Source organism: Camellia sinensis, chromosome 6 (assembly GCF_055761805.1).
Source record: "Camellia sinensis isolate YWXY chromosome 6, ASM5576180v1, whole genome shotgun sequence".
Taxonomy (NCBI): Eukaryota; Viridiplantae; Streptophyta; class Magnoliopsida; order Ericales; family Theaceae; genus Camellia; species Camellia sinensis.
The window spans coordinates 187,925,828-187,943,269 of record NC_138966.1 but is presented as its reverse complement, the minus strand read 5'-3'; the positions used below and the strand labels follow the sequence as shown (position 1 = coordinate 187,943,269).

The 17,442-nt window shown below is 37.8% G+C and overlaps 1 protein-coding gene across 2 annotated transcripts; it reads right to left on the bottom strand.

Annotated features, from left to right (window-relative positions):
* Nucleotides 1-277: 277 nt before the first annotated feature.
* LOC114316196 (putative ATP-dependent DNA helicase CHR12) lies at nt 278-17,207 on the bottom strand. 2 transcript variants are annotated; one of them, XM_028262857.2, is made up of 12 exons: nt 16,904-17,207; nt 14,545-14,701; nt 13,707-13,771; nt 13,020-13,208; nt 12,428-12,577; nt 11,304-11,702; nt 10,496-10,755; nt 4,936-5,154; nt 3,929-4,136; nt 3,702-3,855; nt 1,609-2,211; nt 278-1,249 (listed from the first exon to the last, which is right to left on the bottom strand). In XM_028262857.2, the coding sequence occupies exons 1-12, from the start codon at nt 17,117-17,119 to the stop codon at nt 618-620; spliced, it is 3,252 nt and encodes a 1,083-aa protein (XP_028118658.1). In that variant the 5' UTR covers nt 17,120-17,207; the 3' UTR covers nt 278-617. The 2 variants fall into 2 exon arrangements, with proteins under 2 accessions (XP_028118658.1, XP_028118659.1); XM_028262858.2 differs by having other exon boundaries at nt 15,453-17,178.
* Nucleotides 17,208-17,442: the final 235 nt, after the last annotated feature.

Sequence of the window (17,442 nt, the reverse complement as noted above, 5' to 3'; positions counted from 1 at the left end):
TTGTAACTTACTAATAATTTTACAGTGATGCTACATATATCAATTAGTATATTAACATATGTTATGACGTTATCACTTTAAAATTATAAACCTAATTATTATACAAATTATAAAGACTTAAAATCTTTAAAATTATGTTACATCATCTATTAATATATTAATTGGTATATCAATTGGTACGTATAGATTTATTCATAATTTCATGTATCCGGTTTCCTCATCATCAACAAGAATATGGTGTATCCATTAATTTTAAGCTAGCACCGATTCATGAATGGGAGAAGAAAGATACAGAGCTCCATCTTATAAATTGGATAATTTACATGGCACTGGTTTGCTAATATTCATATAAACAACTTAATAGTCTACCAGCATAAATGGAAATGGAGAGAGCAATAGACACACACCACTCAAAATGTCACTTAAAAGTGTTTGGTGTGCCACCGAGCAAGCGACTGCGCGACAACAACGAGCCACGCAAACTATGACCTACTAAAGTTACAACATGAAGGCTCAAATCCCTTCAAATGCTATATGGTGTTTTCGCCAACACCAAGCCATTTCAATCCAATCTATCTACTTCCTCTCTGCTGTTAGAATTTTAACCTCTTACCAACTCAGGACACCAAGCTTGATCTCTTTCTTTTGTGAAGCTTCCAGGTCAACATGTCCCAACCACCGTCCCCAACACCCTGATGTTCTGTATTCTGCACATGTTCTACCTCGTTCAGACTCACCTTGTCTTCACTTGTTGCCTCGCTCACAACATACATTTTTTCACTCTTCACTTCCAATATTTTCTTCTCTTCCGCTCCAGTATTACTCATAACTTCATTTCCCGCAGCAGGAAGATTGTCCCTCCTCTTTCCTCGAGCAGAATGCTTTGTTATGTCTTCTCCACTTTCCACTGCTTTCATCCACTGTAAATCACTAAGTGTGTCCACATACACCACATCTTTTCTTCTTCGCTTTCCTGTGATGTTCTTGCTGTCATATTCAAATCCTTTAGCCTTGGCTTCTTTATTATCCGGTGTAGTATATGCCCAATCAGGCACCTCATGGTCTTCCATGAGACGAGATTTGTATCTCTCTTTCTGCCTTCTCTCCTCGTCCATTTTCTCAAACATCCAGAACTCCTCATCTGAACGCGCTGCAAGACGGTTGATTTCTCTCTCACTTGGTACATCTGTCCCGAGCGAGCTCGTACCTCTCCGCATTATCTCCTCCAACATCTCTCTTCTGTCCTTAGCTGCATAAACAAAGTTGAAATACCTCAATTCTCTTCATTTGATCAAAAACAAAAAAAAAAACAAAACAAAGCAGTCATGTCGAATGGAAGCAATGAGGCCTTAATTCAGGCAAATAGCCACCAACGACTCAGGCAGGACATTCACAAGATCAGGAATCAACCATGAAATACAACTCAATTCAACTAAGCCTTTGTTCCAATTAGTTGGAGTCGGATTGTAATCAACCACGATTTAAACATTTCAAAATCATTGCAACAAAATTTTCACTTGTAAGGAAACACTGGAGTCGGATCAAAATCAATCATGAAATAAACATTTTAAAACCATTGCAACAAGAATTTCACTTATAAGGACAAACCTGTGGAGGTTGTATTGAATAGTCCTGCCTGGATGACCTTAGCATCAATGCCCATCTTCTGTTTTGCACGCTCCAAGATCACCTCTTCAATCGATCCGACACTAACCAACACAAAAACCCTCACTTCCTTCTTTTGCCCAATACGATGAGCTCGATCCTCTGCCTGTTGGTCCATTTGGGGGTTCCAATCACTGTCAAAAATTATCACTGTATCTGCGGTTTGTAAGTTCAGTCCAAGACCCCCAGCACGAGTGCTCAGAAGAAACATGAAGAAAGGAGAATCTGGGGCATTGAATCGCTTTAGTAAAGTTCCTCTTTCTTCAGTTTTTGTTGAACCATCAAGTCTGAGATATTTAAAATCATGAAGCTGTAAATAAATTTCAAGAATATCCATGAGACGGGTCATTTGTGAGAAAAGGAGGACTCTATGTCCTGATCTGCGAAGTTTGGGGAGCAAACGATCAAGTAGCTCAAATTTCCCTGATGCTCTAACAATTTCCTCCCTGCGCCACACGTTATATTCATTTACAAACAGGTATGGGTGATTACAACACTTTCTGAGCTGCATTGACAAGTTTTGTAAACTCTTGGACTTTCCAGATCCTGCCAATCAGTCATATTAGTTAAGTGATTGCAACTTTTTCGTCTTTCAGCAAATTATTTATTACTCAACTGAAAAGAAAGTTCATCAGCATGAGCACAATCACAGCATGCAACAAAAATAAGAAATATTGGTTCATCAAATTACATGACATGAAAGTTGGATAAAGAAGGTAGAAGAGATTACAATTACAATGATATCAACAGCAACACAAAAGATGTGCAGTGAATAGACAACAAAAGTAAATATGAGAAGTTCAAGCTACTCAATGTTATTTCAAATGTTAAAGAATTGCGGAAGGAAGAAAAGCTTAGGGTTCGGCGAATTTTGCATGAAATTTTTCACAGCTGTCAAAGAAACAATAAAAACTTATAAGTTATAACCTAAAAAATGCTATTAAAGTAATGGTTAATTACACCAAGATTCCCTCAACTATTAACGAATATCAGATAATCTCCATGTATGAACCCGTATATTTTGACTCCCTCGACTATAAAAACGCATCACTTTCACCCCTCTAGAAGGAACTATTTGTATGATTTTTATAGTTGGGTTAAAATCTACAGGTTCATAGATGAGAGGATAAGATAATATTTACTAATAGTTGAGGGGGCCTTGATGTAATTAACCGTAAAAAATAATATCTAACAAAACAGTGGCTATATTAGAACTTTGACTTTGCGAGAGAATCAGAATTAAACTTAAAATAATAGTCCACAATCATTGTGCAAAAAAAAAAAAACAAACAAACAAACAAACAAACATACAACAAATGGTTCCAGATACACTAGGCCTCGTTTGGAAACAAACTATTTTAGTAACTTTTTGACTTTTTGGTTAAAATATAAGGTAAAAAAACACTTATATGTTTGAAATGACATTTTGATTTTTTATGAAAAGATGTGCAAAAAGTAGAGAGAAAAATGAATATTTGACTTTTTGGTATAGGTTATAGACTTTTTAATTTTTTTAGTAACTTTTTGGCTCTGAGTAAAAAATACGAGTACCAAAGTTTGTAACAAGGTTAACAACATTTTCAAATAGTAAAATCTTATCAAAGATAAAAATTTGATGAGTTCATACGATGAATTTTATGCCATCTCTAGAATCAATATAACAGTGGAAAACAAAACAAATGTAGCTTACAACAAATAAAAGTCACCAGGACATGATTCATTCCAGTATGCAGAAAGGAATGAGAACGTTATATGCTACATTCTCTAAATATGATAGTTTTCAGGTACGCTAACAGGTGATAGTTGGAATACAATAGGTAGTTGTCAGTTTCTCTTACATGAACATGCGTGCACAAATACACACAAATAACAGTGGAAACTACATTCAGAGAAAGTTCAAGATTAAGCCCACAACTTGACTGAAGGCGCATAATGCAAGTTTACATGATCAACTACAAATGAGCAAGTTTTACTATGACCCTTTAGGAGAGGAACAAATAGACATGACATGTAATTTAGGTACTGAAACAACTTACCAGTATCCAGTCCAACCCTCCCCACATCTGTGACTTGCTGATAATATACTTTCTGCCATGCTGACATGTCACATTTCAGCATCACCTGTGTTTTCCCAGGAAGGAACTTTTCCACCTCATCCTTCTTCCTCCTCAATATGAATGGCCTTATAACCTGAGAATACAAAAATGCATCAACAATAGGCAGTTCAGAAGAATGAGAAAAGGCAATAAAAGGCATCACCTACATGGTGCAGACGGCGAATGATCAATAGTTCTTCTTCATCTGTCAGAGAAACATCACATCGATCTGCAAAGGGTGCATTAAACCACTCCTCGAAATTCTCAACCGAATTAAAAATGTTTGGAAGAAGAAAATTGAGCAGGGACCATAACTCCTGTAAACTGTTCTGTATAGGGGTACCAGTTAATAGTAGTCTACGTCGAATCCGGTAACTGCATACATTATGAATTCCATTAGACAGCACCTCTTAATTTCCAATTAAAACCATACCCATCATAGCAAGGAAAGATGGAGGAAATTAATCTTTAAGAATATGCAAGCCCCAAAAGACAACTGATTAATACAAGAGAGAGGAAACAAAATAGTAAATTTTCAGAACACAGAACTAGTTTACCTAAATTTGATAAAAGCATAACACAGAGTGCATTAAAAGACCAGGAAATTCCTGTCTTTCCTTTTTTTCATTTTAGGTTGGAGAGAAAATTTCCCATTGAACTCCAATAAAAGGCTATACAAAAGGTCAGAACATATATCTATATAATTTTCAAATCCTAGCTTATTCCATACAAGTGATACTGGCTTTACTCACAATTTGACGATACCCAGTTAAGCCCTCACCACCTGTCCCTTGGGGCATCATTCAATCATTGCATTAAATTTTCTTTTTTGGGGGGGCATCCATCAATCATTGCATTATTGATGGACATAAGCAACCTAGGTATTTGCTCTGACCAATATGGTTTCAGCCAAGAAAATTGGTTAAAGCAGAAATATCAGTTCTCTGGGGAATAAAATGACTTGGCAAGTCACAAGAATAATAACATTGGTTACCTAGAGTTTATGAGCAGGCAAGGGACTCGAGCAAAAACTGGGAGGGGAATAGACTAAGTTTAATTATGTGGGAGATTCATTAAAACTGGGAGAACAAATATTAAACTCATCATATAGAGTGAACGGTTCTTCAAACAAAGTAGGCCATCAAAATATGTAGAAGCAAGGATTGCAGCATACCCTGTAACAAGAGTCCTTGCAAGAGCACATTCATGATTTTTTAACCTATGTCCTTCGTCAACAATCATGTAGTACCAGTGAATTTTCTTCAAAAATGCTTTGTCTCTCATAATAAGATCATAGTGGGTGATCAACACGTTGAATTTCCCCTCTCCTGAATACTCTTCCCGCAGTGCCTTTCTTTCATCTAGACGGCCGTCGTAAAGAATGGCCACAATACTGGTACAAGAAGAAAATCCGCACATTATTTAAAAATGAACAATTATTGCTATAGACTAACAAACTGTTAAGTATTATTGTATAAGGGTAGTTAAGGATAGTTATGTCTTTTGTTCCTTTAGTCTTTTATTATAAGTATGTGTAACCCTAATAGGTTTATGTGTGTGAATAATATACAGTTCTCTTCCTTTTTCTTTCTTTTATGCAAATCTAACATGGTATCAGAGCATCATCTTCCTTCTTGAAGATTCATTTCTTTTTCTTGTTTCTTTCGTTCTTCCTTGTACACAGAAAAAATCAGAAAAAAAAAAAAAAAAAAAAATCCTTTATGGTCGAAATTTGATGGGTTTTCACCCTAGATTTTTATTTTAATTTTTTGATGAGTTTTTGAGTGTTTTTCCAATTTTTGTTGATTTTTGGAAAAAACGATTGATTTTTTTGGAAGCCCCTGCTGCGGCCTGTTTTTGGCTGTTTTTTCCCTTCCTCCCTCTACCTTGGGAGCCGACTGGGACTGATCTAGGGTTGGGAGGACTGGTTTTGATGATTTGGCAAGCTTTCACTCTATTTTTGTCAATTTTCCTCAGTTTCAGCACGTTTTCTCTCAGTTTCTGACTGGTTTTGGTCTCTCCAGCCCCTGTTTCGGCTCTGTTTTTGTCTCTAGAGGTAACTATTGTCCCTAAGTTGCGTTGGTGGATTGCCTCTGTTGGTTTTTGCTGTTTTTCGACTGGTATTTGCTTTTTTCCTATTGTGGGCATTTAATTTTCAATGGCTGAGGGTGAGACTAAGGATACAATTAGTGATGAGGGTGGCCTCCGTCGTGTTATGACTCTTACCGACAATCCCTCTCTTCAAATTAGTCCTGTTAAATTGGATGGTTCCAACTATTTGATTTGGTCCCGCTCATGTGGTCTTGCTATTGCTGCTCGCCGTTTGACTGGCTACATTACTGGTTCTCTTCCCCTACCGGATGGTGATGCCTCACTCCATACTCAATGGATTTCTGAAAATGCTCTTGTTATGACTTGGCTCATCAACTCTATGCAGCCCACTATTAGTCGGAGTTTCCTTTTATTAGATACTGCTCATAAGATTTGGACAGCTGCAGCCCAAATGTACTCCCAACAAGGTAATGATGCACAGGCGTATGAGTTGAGGAAGAAGCTTCGGAGCTTAGATCAGAAAGATAGATCACTCGCAGTCTACTATGCTGAGTTGAGTAGTTTGTGGCAGGAACTAGACTATTACCAAAGCTTCCAGGCTGTTTGTTCTCAGGATGCCACGTTGTTTCAACAAACCGTTGAGAAAGAGCGTGTGTATGACTTCCTTGCTGGCTTGAACTTGGAGTATGATCAGATTCGCGTCCAGGTGTTGGGTCGTTCACCTTTTCCCACCCTACGCGAGGCTTATGCCCTTGTCCAGCAAGAGGAGAGTCGCCGTAGTGCTATGGTACATTCCTCTATTCAGGATCGTTCTGCTTTAGCTGTTGCTCCTCCTCCTCGGGCTCCTCGGCCTAGTCCAGTTCAGTCTGGGAGTCAGGGTACACTGGTTGATCGAGATCGCTTGAAGTGTGATTATTGTGGGAAAGACAGACATGATCGAGAGCATTGTTGGAAACTGAATGGTCGCCCTACTCGGGGTCGAGGTCGTGGTAGTACAGCTCGACCCCAAGCACATGTGTCCGAGATTGCTGTGAGTCCTTCTGAGCCCAACACTCTTTCCCAGGATGAGTTACACACTCTCAGACGTTTGATGGCTCGACTTGACTCTCCTTCTACCACAGTTTCTTCTACTTCTGCTTCTTCCAATTTTGCCAACACAGGTATTCCTGCTAGTGCTCTTAGTACCTTATCATCGCCTTCTTGGATTATTGATTCCGGTGCCACCGATCACATGACAGGTGCCTCTAGTCTTTTCTATTCTTATTCTCCTTGTTCCGGCCGAGACAAGGTTCGAGTGGCTGATGGCACTTTATCCTCTGTCTCTGGCAAGGGTTCAGTTCATTGTTCATCTTTGCTTTCTCTTTCCTCTGTGCTTCATGTTCCTACTTTTTCCACTAATCTGCTTTCTGTTAGTAGTCTTACTACTTCTCTAAATTGCTCAGTGACATTTTTTCCTACTCATTGTGTCTTTCAGGACCTGGCTACGGGGAAAACGATTGGCAATGGTAGAGCACAAGGTGGGCTGTACTTTCTGGATGCCGTTCCTCCTGTCGTCCCATCTCAAGCTCTCAAGTGCACTATTGGCTCCTCTCTTTCTCTCCTTCATCAGTGGCATCGCCGTTTGGGTCATCCTTCCTTTAATGTTTTAGAGAAACTTTTTCCTTCTTTAGTTCGTGATTGTCCTAGGAGTATTTTTGGTTGTGATGCTTGTGAACTTGCAAAGCATAAACGTACTTGTTACCCTTCAATTAATAAAAGAAGTACTTTTCCTTTTATGCTTATTCATACTGATGTGTGGGGCCCTTCCCCTGTGGTTTCTACTTCTGGGTATCGATGGTTTGTTACTTTTATTGATTGTTTTTCCCGTGTGACTTGGATTTACTTGCTTCGAACTAAGAGTGAAGTTTTTTCTTGTTTCCAAACTTTTCATAAAATGGTGACCAATCTTTTTAATGCTCAAATCAAAATTCTTCGTAGTGATAATGGGACTGAGTATGTTGATGGAGTTTTTCGGGCATACTTAGAGGAGCATGGCATTCTTTATCAGACTAGTTGTGTTGGTACTCCTCAACAGAATGGGGTTGCCGAACGCAAGAATGGCCATCTTCTTGAAGTTGCTCGCTCTCTCTTGTTTACCATGAATGTCCCTAAGTCTTTTTGGGGTGATGTTGTTCTTACCGCTGCTTACCTTATCAACCGTATGCCTTCCAGTGTCCTCCAATTCCAGATTCCTCTTCAACTGCTTCCTGTCGCATATCCCACCTCGTCTCTTCCTCCTCGGGTGTTTGGGTGTGTCTGTTTTGTTCATTTGCAACCTCGTACTCGTGGGAAACTCGATCCTAAGGCTGTGCGTTGTGTCTTTATTGGTTATTCTGCTACTCAGAAGGGTTACAAATGTTATGATCCTCACACTCGCAAAGTGTATGTCAGTATGGATGTCACTTTCCGTGAAGCTGTGTCCTTCTTTCCTTCTCCTCCGCCATCTCCTCCGGGGGAGAGTAGTGGTATGGATGAGATTGCGGATGAGGAGATGGCCTATCAACACGAGTTGTCTTTTTTCCTTCCTAGTCAGCGGACTATTATTTGTGGTGAGGGGGAGCCTAATAGTTCTCTTGATGTGGAGCCTGACATTAGTGGTCGTTTGGACAGGGCTGATTTTAAGACTTATTCTCGACGTCCAAAAGAGCAAGCATCTCTTGTGCCACCAAACCCATCATCATCCCTCATGCCAGTTCCAGGTAATGCATCTCAGTCTATCCCTCTACCTGTAGTTGAGAGTCCTGTTGTCAATGATTCGAGTCTTCCTATTGCTCTTAGAAAGGGGGTTAGGGCATGTACTCAACACCCCATTTCTAAATTTGTGTCATACGATTCATTGTCTTCTACATATCGTGCTTTTGTTTCGTCTTTGTCTTCTGCATGTATTCCCCAGGGTTGGACAGAAGCTATCAATGATCCTAAGTGGAAAGTAGCTATGGTAGAAGAGATGCAAGCTCTAAGCAAGAATGACACTTGGGAGTTGGTTTCTCTTCCTAGTGGAAAAAAGCCTGTAGGGTGTAAATGGGTGTTCACCATCAAGCAGAAAGCAGATGGAACAATTGAACGGTACAAAGCACGGTTAGTGGCCAAGGGATTTACTCAGACATATGGAATTGATTACCAAGAAACCTTTGCTCCTGTGGCGAAGATGAATTCCATTCGAGCTATTCTCTCATGTGCAGCTAATTTGGGATGGCCTTTACAGCAGTTAGACGTGAAGAATGCATTTCTCCATGGTGATTTGGAGGAGGAGGTATATATGGATATACCACCAGGATTCTCATCTCAGTCTACAGTTGGGAAAGTTTGTAGGTTGAAAAAGGCGTTATATGGTTTAAAACAATCTCCTCGGGCTTGGTTGGACAGATTCCTAAAGGCTATGTTGAGGTTCGGGTATAAGCAAAGCAATGCAGATCACACAATGTTTGTCAAACGTCACGCAAATAAGGTAACTGTGCTTATAGTGTATGTGGATGACATAGTTGTGACAGGTAATGATGAGGAAGAAGTGACACATCTTAAGATGCTGTTGGCCAAGGAATTTGAGATCAAAGACCTTGGTTCATTGCGGTACTTTCTTGGGATTGAAGTTGCCAGATCTGACAAAGGCATCTTTCTTTCTCAGTGAAAGTATATTCTAGATCTTCTTGAGGAAACTGGCATGTTAGGCTGCCGACCTGCTGATTCTCCAATTGAGGCTAATCACCATCTTTGTAGTGGTGTTGGTGATCTTGTGGAGAAGGAAAGGTACCAGCGACTTGTTGGAAGACTTATATATTTATCCCACACTCGTCCAGATATTGCCTATGCGGTTGGGATAGTGAGTCAATTTATGCATGAGCCTCGTGCCCCTCATTTGGATGCAGTGTATCGTATTTTGAGGTATCTTAAATCTGCTCCTGGAAAAGGGATTTTATTTTCCAATCATGGTCACTTGAGGTTGGAGGCATTCACAGATGCTGATTGGGCTGGTTCTATAGATGACAGGCGATCTACCTCCGGTTATTGTGCATTTGTGGGGGGAAATTTAGTGACATGGCGTAGTAAGAAACAAACAGTGGTGTCCAGATCTAGTGCAGAGGCAGAATACAGGGCTATGGCGCATGGTACATGTGAATTGATGTGGCTCCAGTCCTTGTTGAATGATATTGGGTTTGTTTGTAGTGAACCATTGACACTGTACTGTGACAACAAAGCTGCCATTAGTATTGCTCACAATCCTGTTCAGCATGATAGAACCAAGCATATTGAGATTGACAGACATTTCATCAAGGAGAAATTGAATAAGGGTTTCATATGTATGCCTTTTGTGAAGTCTGCAAATCAATTGGCTGATGTCTTTACTAAGGGTCTTAGTAGTAAAGTTTTCCATCCTATTTGCTGCAAGTTGGGCATGAGAGATATCTTTGCACCAACTTGAGGGGGAGTGTTAAGTATTATTGTATAAGGGTAGTTAAGGATAGTTATGTCTTTTGTTCCTTTAGTCTTTTATTATAAGTATGTGTAACCCTAATAGGTTTATGTGTGTGAATAATATACAGTTCTCTTCCTTTTTCTTTCTTTTATGCAAATCTAACACAAACATACATGCAACGTGCACAGGCAGAAAGAGGGATGGTTATCAAATAAACTTTTTCACATACCTAGGAGCCCAGGCTGAGAACTCATTGACCCAATTTGGTAGTACAGCCTTTGGGGCCACAATCAAGTGGGGCCCAGTGACGCCTTTGTTTTCCATGAGATATGCAATCAACGAAATGGTTTGGATTGTCTTGCCTAACCCCATCTCATCCGCTAAAATTCCATTAAGATTGTTATTGAACAAAGACAGCATCCATTGAAGCCCTTCTAACTGGTAGGACCTTAGTTCTCCACCCTGAAGCATGGATGGTTGCTCAGTTACCTGTGGAATTCAATATCTGATTAGATTCTACACAAGCTAAATATTTTCAGAAGCAATAAATTGCATACATGTGAGTGTTGTTATTAAAACATCAAATGAAGGAATGCTTAAGTGAAACTGCGAAGTTTTTGGCCAAAAATTGGCCTCTTATGCTTTAAGAAATTAAGATGTGGCAATGAACTCATTAGACCCACCAACAAATTCAGACAGAATATTACTTTATGGAGGAAATTAGACAACTAGGCCAGCATTAAAAATCTGAAACAAATTTGCATGGTCAAGAAATCAGAAATTTGTTCAACCAATTCGAATGATCAGCCTATTAGGCCAATATATATTATGGGAAACCTAGCAAGATGAACAAATTTCTATTCCCAGACTGTTTTTCAATTTACAGTTAAACTTCTTTCTTCAGTCACCCATTCAGTACAGTAAAATAAAACATTCAAAATATTTATTATAAGTAACTATGAGTTCAAATGCAGAAGAAAATGCAATAGCATTAAAAAAAATAATGCGAGGTCGGTGATTAAGACTTCATTGTTTACCTTTTCCTGAATTGAATGAATAACTGAATTATATTGCCGCTGGCCTTCAAGTAGGTCTCCTGTTTTAACGCGATGACTGGATTCAATACTGACTCTGTTAGCATCTTCCTCAGGGATTGAATCCCCAGGGGTTTCACTCTTGGAGGCAGACAACTCAGTCAAGTAAGCATCTGACTCTTTCAAGGGTTCAATGCCATCATGTTCAGCATCTTTTTGACGTTGGACAGCTGCTCCCAAACGAACTAGGAGCTCATTAGTTTTTCCAAGAAGCATTGTTAACCGTTCATTCTTGCTCTCCTCCACCATTCTCATGTAAGCTTCCTGATCATCAGCTTTCAGAGCTTGGAACCTCAATTTCTCTGCTCGTGTAGCACGCTGCCTTTGTCTTCCATGCCATGCCTGTATAATAATGTAAAAGATTGAAGTAGGTCCTAGCAGCATAAGCTATACGAAAAACTGCTTTACATTCTCCCCTACCATACATGTGAGTGCACTGGCACAGCAAATAAATTTCTGATAGATAAAAATTTTCATTCAACCAACTAGAAACAAACACAAATCTCTAAAATTACTGAAAATTAGCCAAAGGATGTGCACAAAAAGATTCTTGCACAAGATAACTACCAAAAAACAGAAACTTTGAAAGTCCACTAAATTCAGATCAAGGGATTCTTTAGAATAATTTGGCATTTTTCCAAACTATTAAGTGATATCAAAAGGTACTTTCTTTTGATAGCCTCATACATTAGTCGTTCTGTAACTTGTATGAAAAAATAGAAGACATATCTGCAACTACTCTGGAGTAATTTTATTTATATTCCAGTAGAAACAGATTTACAAGATATGGGGAATATGAAATTTATTCTTGGAAAGCACAAGAAAACAGTTAGCAGTAAACTTAGTCCCATGTAGAAACAGATCTACAAGATATGCCTTTCCCAGTCAAGGACAAACTTTGGCCAAGTGATCTCCCATGTTATCTTCAATTTTCAAAATTGCTTGTAGTAACTATGCATGAGGTTTATTATAATAAAAAAAAAAAAAAAAAAAAAGAGAGAAAAAAAAAAAAAAAAACAGAAAAAAATATTTAGAAAAAAGAAAGAAAGATGGAAAGAAAAGCATGCCTGAACACCATCATTCCTTTGTTTCCGGCGTTTCTGAGAGGCTTGTACTTGCAATTGGAGTTCACGGGCTGCATTAAGTAATTCTGCAAAGAATTTCCTTTTTCTAGTTTCCACGAGGTTCTTTTCCTCTTCCTCTATCCTTGACAGCCTCTGCAACAGTGGTGTTTCACTACATCAGCAGTGCATTGGAAATTAATAAATGTTTGCAAAAAATAATACAAAAGTTCTTGGCCATGATGATCCATTATCTGATTACTGGGAGTCATATTCCCAAAAGTCGGGCTTGCTGATCAATAGCCCTTTCTACAACATCATCAAGGCAAAAGCCAACTACTAGAACTAATGTGAGTTTGTGACTATCTTTTTCTCTCAGTAATTGCAAACATATTGCGGTTATTAGATTGAATAAAATTATTGGAGATCAAAGTTTTAAAACCGTACTTTAAATCCATCAAATAAAGAGTGCCATCTAATACTGTTAAAGAGGTGGAGCATACTCTCTAGCATCCTAGCTATAAGGTCCATAATCTCTAGATTCCTCTTCTGACTGATAAATTCTGAAGATAAGTAACAAATAACATAAAATAATAACCTCAGTATCCCGTTTCTTCTTCAAGTTATCATCAGCTTCCATGGCAAAAGCATCTCCAAGGCCATACATAGGACGACGCAATCGCATCATGCCCCAATCAAACAATTGCTTTTCTGGATACGCACAATGCATACGAAGCCAGTACTCTGAACTCACATAAGACCGAACCTTGCTCTGCAACTCTGCAAGCTGACGAAACACAACACACCAATAAGGACATGAGCAAAGTCATCTCTTCATAGCATAGTATATGCTTCATCAATGCACGCAATATACACATGGAATGGAGTTTTCAAATTTAACCACATGAAAGGGAATTATTGCGTATACCCATTGGGGGAGTTACTTCTACTGAATATGACAAACTCATTGTTTAGGATATATCCAATATTCTCTCATTTGCATATTTTAAAGTAGTCCTGAAAAATTAATTTTGAAAATAGAGAAAGCAGATTGTCATCTTTGTTAGGAAGGGTATTATTAGAAGCATATTCTATTTCTGAACACTGATTTTTCATTCGAAGCTAAACAGGATTTGTGGCAAGTATCATTTCAACTAAAATGGAACTATCTATCTTCCATTTGCACAAATAATTGCTGACGGCCTTTGCATTTTATTAATATGAACCTCACATGCAAGTAAGCAATAAACAAGATTTATTGAAGTGATTATAAAATCAAATCTACCTTCAGTCCATAGAGTTCAAGCAAGCACTTTGACTGCAGGTCCTCGCCTCTGCTTGAAGGCAATTCTGGTTTAAAATGAACAGAAGCAAAGTCTTAAAGAATTATACAAATGATAAATTAAACTCTCGTAGAGATCATATGCAATAATGTAATATTTACTAGTCAATTAGTTTTCTAATAAGTAAATTGCAGATATAGCTCAAGAAATGGTGTTGAAGGTGAAAAGGACATGAAAATAAGGCCAGAAGTGGGCCAGTATTCCAAATCAACACCTGCCAAGTTAATGCCCTAATCAAATTTTGTAGAGCAGACCTCAAGTACATCTCTACGACAAGTTGTCTGTTGTCACACCAGCAAAAGAAAAGAACCATAAATGTGAACGCATGGCTGACTCCTCTTTCTTCTTTCTTTTTTTTTTAATTATTTATTAATGGTATTAGAACCTTTATATAGCATTTGTCCAGCCAAAATGCACTGTCAATGAGTTCATGGCGACCAATTTAATTGATTAATAACAATGTTGTTGACCATATTTTGACATCTTTATGGCAACATCACTACAAAATTGGAAAACTTAATACATGGACGGAGATAATATTCAATTATATTGGGAGCACAACATATGAAGGCCCTTTCTTTGAAGACTCAATATCTCTAACAAGATGCTGAGTACATCACTACGATTAAATTCATGGATAAAGTTATAGACAGATAATACACAGAAGTTGATGCACATAAGTAAAGACAAAACAGACCATGATGTTTGTATATTTGCAGAAAATTTATACAAGAAAAATGATCTTTACAAAAAAAGAAAAAGAAAAAGAAAAATAGTAACCTTCAAGTTCAGACAAACGATGTTGTATATGGCTGTTTAAACGATTATCCCTTGATTCTGTCAATCCAAAACCTGACATGCAATTTGGTCTTTGCTTCACTAGTGCATCCTCAAGGTCCACCAACAAATCTCCTTCTTTTGAAATACCAAGATCATCCTGTATCGCAAACATTAAACCCAAATTACAAAAGTTGAGTCAGAGGCAACCAAAAAAATATTATAAAACAACACATTTAATGCAAAATTAACTCAACATACCAAACATTATCCTAATGCAAGAGTAAAAATTATAGAATTTGGCCTGCTTTATCTACTCACATTCCAAAGCCAACAAACAACTACACCAACATATAGTGAAAGCATATTCTATATTCTCCATTCCGTAAGCATTACAAACCACATACAATTACTTGCTCTAGTCTATTTGCCAACTCATTGGTACGTTACGGGTGGATGTGTTGTTTTATTGTTTCTAATGTAGTTGCTATTCATGGCTCAAGCGACTGTTAATAAAGCCAATTGATATGGTAGCTTGATGTTGGAACCATTATATGACTAATGTTTCCTTCTCTCTAGTATCATATCTCGAGTGTGTTAATGTGCCATACAAGTTAAGGGAATATTGCGTGTTCGAGATCTTGAATAAAATAAAATTGCAAAAACATGATCCTACATGAAACTTTACATTGTTGACAGGTCTTATAAGATGCTCAACTGTACAATTGAGTCACATTATCCAAACATCAAGAGAAATTTGATTCCAGCATTTATAAAACAATATATGACTTGTTGATTACTGCTAATGCATAATCATTGATATTTCCCTTTCCAAAACATGGGGGCTTTTCTTTTTTATCACTTTCATATTTTTTATCTTTTCTATATGCTTATTAAACACTTATATGTACCTTTCAGTCATTCTGTTCAGTAAACTTTGCAATGGATTCTTCATGATCGCCACACATATAAACAGTCTCCTCAAGTTCAAGTTTTTTTTTGGCTAAGTTATGCTGAGGTGATTGGATGATTGGTTGGAGTTTTTCCCCTCGCGAATTTGTCTTTACATAGCAGCGAAACCTTCTAGCCATCAGAGCCACCTTCTGCTATTTCTCAACCACTTGTAGTTAGTGGTTTGCTCGAACTCGTCCTGAGATGTCATGTGTCCCTCAACAGCTTTGTTGCCCAAATATCTCATGTATTCCTTAAGAAATAGGGCTGACCATTTTCTATTTCCTCTTGACCGTTGGATCAAATAGTAGTGGGTCTTAACTTTGAATGAAGGGGTGAGACGTGGCCCTTACTCCAGGCCACTGCCCAAGATCTTTGCCTTGCCATTTCTTGGATGAACATTTATGGAAATATAAACCCTTATTAATTAGGGATTTTTAATTTGACGGTTACCATGACGACTATTGTCATCATTATCCTAATCCGAATAAAATAAGACAAGTTCCCAAAGCAGCTACATGGCACCAGATAGTCTCACACATCACTTCATCACCGGCGCCACGTGTTAGGATTGGGTTGTCGTTTTCAGTACAAACATCCGCCTTTCTTTCACTAACTTACCAACTCAATGTAATGAAGAAAGTGAAAAACAAACCAAACAACAGGCACTAACATTTCTCTTCCTGGAGTTCAGCTGTTAGTAAGCTCAATGTAACCAGGTAGGGGGTGGGGAAAAAAGGAAAATTTTTGCCAAAATAATATAAACCCATTAATTTTTGCACACCTAACAGTTAAAAAAACACCAAGAAAGGACAAGCCAAGGCTCCATTTGTTTGTTGCAAGTGAAAACGACTTGTTATTATCTCTGGGTTTATGAAATTAAATTACAGTAAACTAATGATGCTAAAAAACACCAAGAGCTTCTCATAATTGCAAGTCTTCTCAATCAACTCCAAGGGAAAAACAAAACAAAACAAAACAAAACAAAACTATCTTTGTACTTGTAAATCTCTCTTTGCTTGCTAAGAATGATTCGAATTACTACAGAATTAAGTAATACAAACAAACAACCATCAAAAATTGGTTCAAACACAAAGACCCACATGCGGGGAACAAACCAAAACCCAAATTCAGAAACTTCCGAAGCTTGACATTATTGCAAGTGTTCTGAATCAACTTCAAGGCAAAAGCAAAACAAAACGACCTTTTCACTTGTAAATTTCCCTCTGTTTGCTCAGAATAATTCGAATTACCAAAGAATTAAGTAATACAATCAAAAACCCATAAAAAAAATAATTCAAACACAATGACGCACACGCAAAAACCTGAAATTCAGAACCCTAAACTGGCGAATTAAATCGACAAAGACGATGAAATTAAAGGTAAAAAGTGAAAGATTTGAGTATCGAACCGAAACCATCTCAACGGAGTTGACATCAGATCCGCCGAGATAGATGGAGGAGACGGCATCGAAAAGGTCTGGGGGAAGAGGGAGGTTGCGAGAGAGGAAGTTGAGAGCACAAATCAAGGTCTTGGTGTTGTCCAAGTGGTCGGTGTCGAGGTCACCACCACCACCACCACCACCGACAGAGCCTCCTGGTGGACTCTCCTCCACCTGAGCCACCATGGCGGGAAACGAACAAAACGAAGACAACGATACTTATTATTATACTACTCCAGTATTTCATTCAGAGGAGTGTTTGGCAAGTCGATTTTAATCGTCTTTTGTTTATTTTATTTTTTTCTTTTTTTAAATTAAAATTCACAAAAAAAATAAAAATAAATAAATAGATAAAATAATTAATAAGATAAAATATCATATTAATTTCATAATTATTTTATTTATTTTTTACAAATATCATATTCAATTAAAAAAAAATTAATTACCTTTTTAAATATAAAAATTTTAACTTATCAAAATAATCTAAAATTAAAATAACACCTTCCTAG